This window comes from Solanum stenotomum, chromosome 5, assembly GCF_019186545.1.
Source record: "Solanum stenotomum isolate F172 chromosome 5, ASM1918654v1, whole genome shotgun sequence".
NCBI lineage: Eukaryota > Viridiplantae > Streptophyta > Magnoliopsida > Solanales > Solanaceae > Solanum > Solanum stenotomum.
The window spans coordinates 47,056,118-47,063,547 of record NC_064286.1 but is presented as its reverse complement, the minus strand read 5'-3'; the positions used below and the strand labels follow the sequence as shown (position 1 = coordinate 47,063,547).

General features: G+C 39.2%; 1 protein-coding gene and 1 long non-coding RNA gene across 2 annotated transcripts in view; both read right to left on the bottom strand.

Annotated features, from left to right (window-relative positions):
- The window catches only part of LOC125864524 (uncharacterized), a 10,413-nt gene extending 8,313 nt beyond the window's left edge, over positions 1-2,100 (bottom strand). The window contains exons 1-2 of the long non-coding RNA XR_007446240.1: positions 1,565-2,100; positions 1,135-1,304 (exon numbers count right to left, since the gene is read on the bottom strand). This is a non-coding gene — a long non-coding RNA (uncharacterized LOC125864524). The remainder of the gene's footprint in view (positions 1-1,134; positions 1,305-1,564) is intronic.
- A 77-nt stretch (positions 2,101-2,177) lies between these two features.
- Positions 2,178-6,317, bottom strand: LOC125864064 (putative disease resistance protein RGA3). The gene has a single exon (XM_049544006.1). It carries the CDS (start codon positions 6,315-6,317, stop codon positions 2,178-2,180), a length of 4,140 nt encoding a protein of 1,379 aa, XP_049399963.1.
- Between the last annotated feature and the right edge of the window lie 1,113 nt (positions 6,318-7,430).

Genomic DNA, 7,430 nt, shown 5'->3' with positions numbered 1-7,430 from the left:
TCCTTGCGGATGTTTTCTGTCTCCTCAAGGGTGAAGTCTTCAAGAGTTTTGAATTTGCCGTCGGCCACATTCATGCGTCGGCCTAATATCTCCACGGCCTGCCTTGCCACTTCAACCCTTGAGACCCACTCTTCGCCAGCGGTGACGTCGATGGCCTCCTCGCCAAGTTCATCGTCGCTTGCCTCGGTGGTCGAGGGTGGATGAGATGTTAGTGCCTCACTAGGTGTGGGATCCAGCAGCATTTCTTCAGGACTCCTTTGGTGCTTCTTGCCCTTTCGGGACTTCTTTCCACCATCCGGACGGATGTTGGTAGTGCTAGCAGCGTTTATCTCCCCTTCGGTTGCCATTCCCTTAGTATGGAACCTCGCTCTGATACCACTTTGTCACGGACTTAGAGTGATGGCTAAGTTTCCGTGTGGCCCTTGACGGTTTACTCACTAATCTTTCAAGAATCTTGTAAACTCAAGGAAGCCTTTGGGCTTGGATTGCTAAGAGAATGTTTAAGGAAAGTTTGGAAAGAACAAAGAAGGTTTTTTGGAAGAAGGCTTTGTATTGAACTTTGGAAGATTGCTTACAACTTGCTTGGTGCCTTTGCAAATGGTGGCACCCCTATTTATACTACTCTCCAAGGACTAAAGTGTAATTAATATTTACATGAGAAGTCCCTAAAGTATTTACACATTGGCCCCTTTTCTAGAGAATTCTACATAGCCTAGAAGTCTCCAAGGCCTTCTTGAAATGTCTAAGGCATTCTAGAGTTCTCTACTTGACTCTAGAAACCTCTATGCCTTCTTCGCTGCAAAATTTGGCTCCGATAGTGGCGGGACACGACACTGTGCTGTCAAATCTTAGTCATACAAGTAAATAATATCTCCACTTTCAGTTTCCGCCAAATTACAATTTCACTAGTCAATCATGACACTTGAACACACATCTTAGAGAAGTCTGCTACATTCTACCATCTCGACAAGGTCCATGCATGTCATTGTTTCAACCAAGAATCTTAAACATAGGAAACGGTTAAAAGTCAGTTTTGACACACATTTTCTCTGATCCTTGCGAAATGGAGAAGCAACTCGTTATAATTGATCTAAAGCACCATTTGCAATCTTTTATGAACAAAAACTGACTTACCTTAAATTTTCTAGCTTTGTGCAACCAGAGTCTCCAACGCGGCACCAATGTCTACTACGTTCTAGTATGTCCCCTCAAAATATAATAATATTGAAGACTGTGAACATAATTTGGTGAAGCATCTACTATCAACGGAATCCAAAATGAAATCTGTCATGCATCTATGAATTCTGTGTATACCAATCATGACAAGCCAATGTTATGCCAATATTCAAATACTTCATTTTCTTCAAAGAGAAAGAACAATTTCCTTTACCAGAATCTTACCACTTTATGACTTTTATCATACCATATAATAAAGTGTATAATACGATTTGAGGATTAAGAGAAACACTATATTGTTGAACGATAATACCTGTTAAATATTTCAGTATTTTAATGAGAAAAAGGAGCTGAAAAGTAAAATTGATGAAATTGTTCTTGGGCATACCTCATACTTCCCCGCATAGCTTTTAAGTCTTTAAGGTGCAGTTAGTAGTGGACATACATCTTGTCTTTGTATCACAATAACCTTCTAGCTTCATCTTATGAATAGCTCATCAATAGATCAATTTGATGGCTCGATCCACGGATACCCTTTACTACCTTGACCAAAGTACCTGAGCAGATATTTTATCAAAACATACCTGTACATAAAAGAATAGTTTCACTTGGGCAAATGAGCGACTGTGAACTCAATTATTATTACTTAATAGTTGTTGCTATCCCCGTTATGAAGAGTAAAATGTTCAGAGATTATGTAGTCTTTACCAAATACTGAAGATTTTATTCTTCAACAAAACAACGGAGTGCAAAGTGGTTCATCTGTCGTACATAACCAACCATGTTAAACAGTAAAATTATGTCATGAGAAAAAAAGGAGTGCAAAGAAAAACTTGTTACAACATTCTAAATGAAAGTTTACCTAATGAAATTGGCGCCGATGGATTTTGACTTGGAATGCCTCAGCAAGCTTCTAGCATGACCTTGAAACTAATAACCAATGAGAAAAAACACACATAAATATTCATGATTAAACCATATCTTAAAAGTAAGATCGATATTCATAAATTTGTCTGGAAAACTATAAAAGGAGAATGGAGGAGAGTAACTCTTGGAAAATAATAATTAGAAGTGTGACTCAGAAACTGAAAGAGAAACAGAGACTTACGCAAGTCCTGAATTCTGCTTCCACCTACTTTAATTGTTGGAATATGGGAAATGTTGGACCATTGGGAGTTTGGGCCACTCCGATTTGTGCAACTTTCTTCTAACTTTGGGCAGCCTTTAATTTCCAGGATCCGTAATTTGGTGAGGCGTCGCATGGCATCTCTGGATGGCAGATGCTTTAGATTCTCGCAATTCTGTAAAACTAACTCTTGCAAAGAAACAAGGTCACCAAGCCCATCCGACAGAGCTTCTAACAATGGCCAATCATGGATCATCAGATATCCTAATTTGGTGAGGCGTCGCATGGCATCCCTAGATGGAAGATGCTCTAGTTTCTCGCATTTCTGTACAACTAACTTTTGCAAAGAAACAAGGTTGCTGAGTCCATCCGATAGATCTTCTAACAATGGACAATCATTTATCCACAAATATCGTAATTTGGGCATGGCATCTGAGAAGTCCATATGTTGTAGCCGTTTGCACCCCACTAGTGTTAATCTTTCAAGAGAAGTAAGGTTGGCAAATCTATGAGGAAGAGCCTCGATTCCGAATCCATACATTTTTATATCTGTTAGATTAGAGAGTTGCGTAAGCTGATAGGGCAGTGAATCCCAGTGCAAGTGTCCCCACACCCCCAATGTACGAAGGGACGACAGCTGCTGAATGCCATTAAATATAAATTGGAATGCCTCAAAATCCACCATATCTGAGAAAGGACCAATTTCCAAATGACGTAACCCAGTGAGACGGTGAAGGCCGCTTGTGGGTACACAAATCAACTTGGGACAGTGTGATAAACCCAAATATGAAAGTGAATGCATTTCCCCCACATGTAAAGGGAAGGAAACCAAGTTGTTACATTTGTAGACACTCAAGGATTCCAGAGACCGACAATGCTCTAGCATTCCACTTGGTAAATTGGTCAATCCATCACAATTCTGTAACTCAAGACTTTGGAGGGAAGTCAAATAATTCTCTCCACTAAGAACAGGAAAGGAACTGAAATTGGGGCAACTTCTAATCCATAATCTCTTAAGAGAATGGAGATTGTACAAGCTCTTTGGCAATTCATGAAACTCTCCGCATTCTTCAACCGATAGGTGTTGAAGAGAAACGTTGTTGCGTAGCATCTCATCTGGAAAACAAGTGAGCTCTTTCACATCATACACACTAAGCATTACAAGAGATGTCAAGTTGCTGCACAAGTTCAACAATGGCATTTCACTGTCAACTTCGACAATCTCTAATTCACGTAGGATTTCAAATTGATTCGGAGTACTTTTTAACACTGGACAGTTACTAATCCTCAACTTCTCCAGCCCAGGAAACATTCTTACCCCACTTGTTGTTGGTATCAATTCCACTCCCTTCCACTCAATAAGGCTACACATATCCTCCAATATAAGTTCTTTCAATGACGGGAACACTTGGATTTTGCTGCATGATCCACTATCATTAACCTCAACACCATAAAATGTAAGCCCGATGAATTCCAATTCAGGGAATCCTATCAGCTCAAGATGCCGAAGGAACTTCAGTTGGCCAAGCGACGGAATTTCTTTGCACCTATTGCATTCACTTAATTTTAACTTGACCAAATTTGGTAGAGACTCTTCACTGAACCATGAAGGAAATCTAGTACCCAAATAGTCCTTCACCAGTAAGATTTTCAAGTTAGGATGCGGTTGAAGACCATCCAACACATGCTCATCAATGGTTTCACAACCTTTTGGTTCATCACGTAACCACCCATATGACAGCTTGTAAATATTCGATTTCTCTTGTAAATATGCTGTTCGAGCTTCTTCTCTACTACGGACCAAATGGAGATCATTGATCCTCAATTTACCTCTAAGCTTCTTCAAACAACCTAATTCTTCTATTCGATGACCTTTCTCCAAACCCACATTAAAACATTGTAGGGTCTGAAGACAAGTCAATTGTCCCATGTTAAGCGGCATCTGATACCAAGAATGGCAATATATGTGTCTCAAACTTATCATATTCCCCATCTCATATGGAAGTTCATGGAGTAAATAGCAACCATTGACTCTAAATGTTTGCAAATTATAGAGCTCGCAAATGGAGTTGGGCAAGGCTCTGATCTCAGTGTTCGAGAGATCAAGATATCTCAAGTGTATACACTTCCCAATTTTGGCTGACAACTCTTTGATTCCTGAACTGGACAAATTTAAAACTCTCAAGAACTTGAAGCTCAACAACATATCTTCCGATATATAAATGCTTCTCCAAAACAGAGTGCACAAACGTCCTGGCTCAGTTATCTTATCTATTTGATCACTTGGTGAGTCCCATCCAAAGTATCGCACTTGAGAAAGATTTTCTCCACCATTGTCCTTTGGATCAAATAGTTTAGATTTTAAGATATCCCCAGCCAAATCATGCACAAGATCGTGCATCTTACAGTGTGTTATATTGTTGTGCTTATCTAACTTAACATCTTGCAGCAAGGAATTTCGCAACAAGAGTTGAAAGAACTTATTCCCGATGTCTTCCATTACGGTGGTCTCTTGACATGGATGAAGAAAGCCTTCTGCCATCCAGAGTTGGATTATTTGGTCCTTTTCAAACTCAAAATCTTTTGGAAACATTGCAAAGTAAGCAAAACATTTTTTCAGATGTGGAGATGGTAGACAATCATAGCTGAGTTTTAGTATTTTCCTTATGCTATTTTCTCCGTTATCATCTTCACCTGCAACAAGGGGGTTTCCATCAAGAATTGCCTGCCATTCATGTTTTTCCTTGTTGCGTAAGAGGCCTCCCAACACACTTGCAGCCAACGGTAGACCTTGACACATTTCCACAATCCTGTTCTCCATGCTCACTATTTCCTCTGGAATTTCCCCATCAACAAACGCTCTTTGTTTGAAAATGGACCAACAATGAGCTTCTGCTAATTTTTCCAACCTATGAGGAGCTACTGCTGCTACTGTGGATGCCACCTGTTCCATATGAGTAGTCACAAGAATGAAGTTTCCTCGGGATGTATTTATTCCTCGCAAGGTGTCGACAAACTCTACCCACAATGTAGAGTCAACACGCCATAAATCATCCAGAACAAGTAAGTACTTTCTTCCTGCCAGTTCATCTTGTAGCGTCTTGACTATTATGTCTCTGCTTTGGACCTCAACTTTCCTCTTTGTCAGGGATTCGAGGATTAGTTGAAGAAAGCTCTTCGTTTCTGACATTTCAGGCAGACACAACCAAACTCTCTTTTCAAAGTGTTTCTCGATCTGTTCATCGTTGAAAATTTTCTTAGCCATAGTTGTTTTCCCTAAACCCCCCATACCAGCTATGGGAATGGTGCACAGAACAACATCCTCTCTGATGTTCAACATCTTCCTCTTTATTTCTGCAACATCGTTGTCTCTACCAACAACCTCCGAAGCAACTACTACAGAATCTGTTTCTCGAATTGGTAGTATATGCCAAGGAGGAACCATGAGTGATTGGAGACCGAGGTGTTTGGCTAACTTATTGATAGCCCTCAACTCTTCATTGATGTTGTTGATTTTTCGTGACATTTTGCTCTTAAAAGTTGTATGAGAAATGAAATCACTGACCTTTTTCATTGGGTTCTTTTGGATCTTCACTTGTCTTTTGATAGATTCATATCGGAATTCGTCAAACACATTTTCAGCATTTTCAGCAGCTCTCTCAAGCATCTTGAGCCATAGTTTCACAGCCTGATCGTCAACTTGTTGTCTTTCAGCATCATGAATGAAAGCTTGGATCAAGGATGCATTTTGTGTAAGCATTTCCAGATCTTTCTTGCAGTCCCTTGAGCTACTGAGTTCCTCAATAGTAAGAAAAAGCAGTTTTTCAAGCAAAACTTGAACAGTAGCACCAATTACAGGATCGGCCATTGTTGTGTTTTGCTCAAAACTTGAATTGTAGAACCAAACTTCTTGCACAGAGTCTTGTTCCTCTTCACCAAAGTTTTCTAAAAGTTTTTGCACAAGTCTTGTTTTGCTAGTTGTTTGTGGACCACTAAAAGGAAGACAATAATTCATTGTACACAATAAAAGCGAAATGACGAAAAGACCCTCCTACTTTATATTGATTTGTAAACCCAGTCCTCTTACTTTATCAGGCATCACCTAGGCACTCCACTTATCGTGGTTCAAACACACTACTTTAAAAGTTTAAACCACTCCGACTCCTCTTGTTCAAATAGAAGGAAAAGGTTAGATTTGAGATTTCTTCCGCTATTGCCCTGTCGTGCACGTGCTTGTCTTTCCCAACACTTTCTTCTTCCATCACGGCTCCTACATTTCCCCTATTCACAGTTCTATCCCAGAAACTGATCTGGAGTCAGCATATTTACAGCTGTATTCTAAGTAGTCTGGTTGACAAATCAAAATAAGTACAAGGATCTCCAATCCATTTTTTCTTTTATAAATAAGCAATTCGTGTTTGGACTGTGTAAACCATGTGTAGATTTCCCTAATAACGAAACAGAAATAGAGTGTAAAAATGTCTCCAAATTTACTACCTAAAGATGTTAGTTACTTAACCAAAAAAGAGATGATCAAGCAAATCTTTAAGATGGTTCTAATAAGAGGGTTGAAATTATTATCAACTTCTGAACATCTTTACCTATGATTGTGGTTTTAACTATAAAAGGAAGTTCCAATGATCTGAAGATAACGAAAAACTACAGCCACATTAGTGGCATTATCTTTCTGTCAGCACATTCTTTTCTTTCTTTGCAGTAAGTTGAGTTCACTCTTGATCACTTACCACTTTAGACTCTCTAAAGAGTTCCATTTTCTCTCAGGCACATCAATAGTGTGGAATGCACACCAACAGGTCAAAACCAAGAGTCCATAGAAGTGAATCAACAACAGTAGCTTGAAGCAGATTTATCGGATATTACTCCTTTCGACCTATGCCTTTGCTGCTGCAATTTAAGGCCTTAAACTTGGAATGAACCATGTTTTTGTTTTCCACTAGTATTATTCTATGCAATGTGGATCCCTCATGTCTGTGTAGCTTTTTCTTTTTGGTTGATACTTGGTATCAGCTTTATTTTGGGCTAATTTGGCCATAGAATAATTGAAGAAATTGAGTCATATTTAGAGTGCAGAAAGCTTAATTTTGTGTTGAAATACACACAAATTATA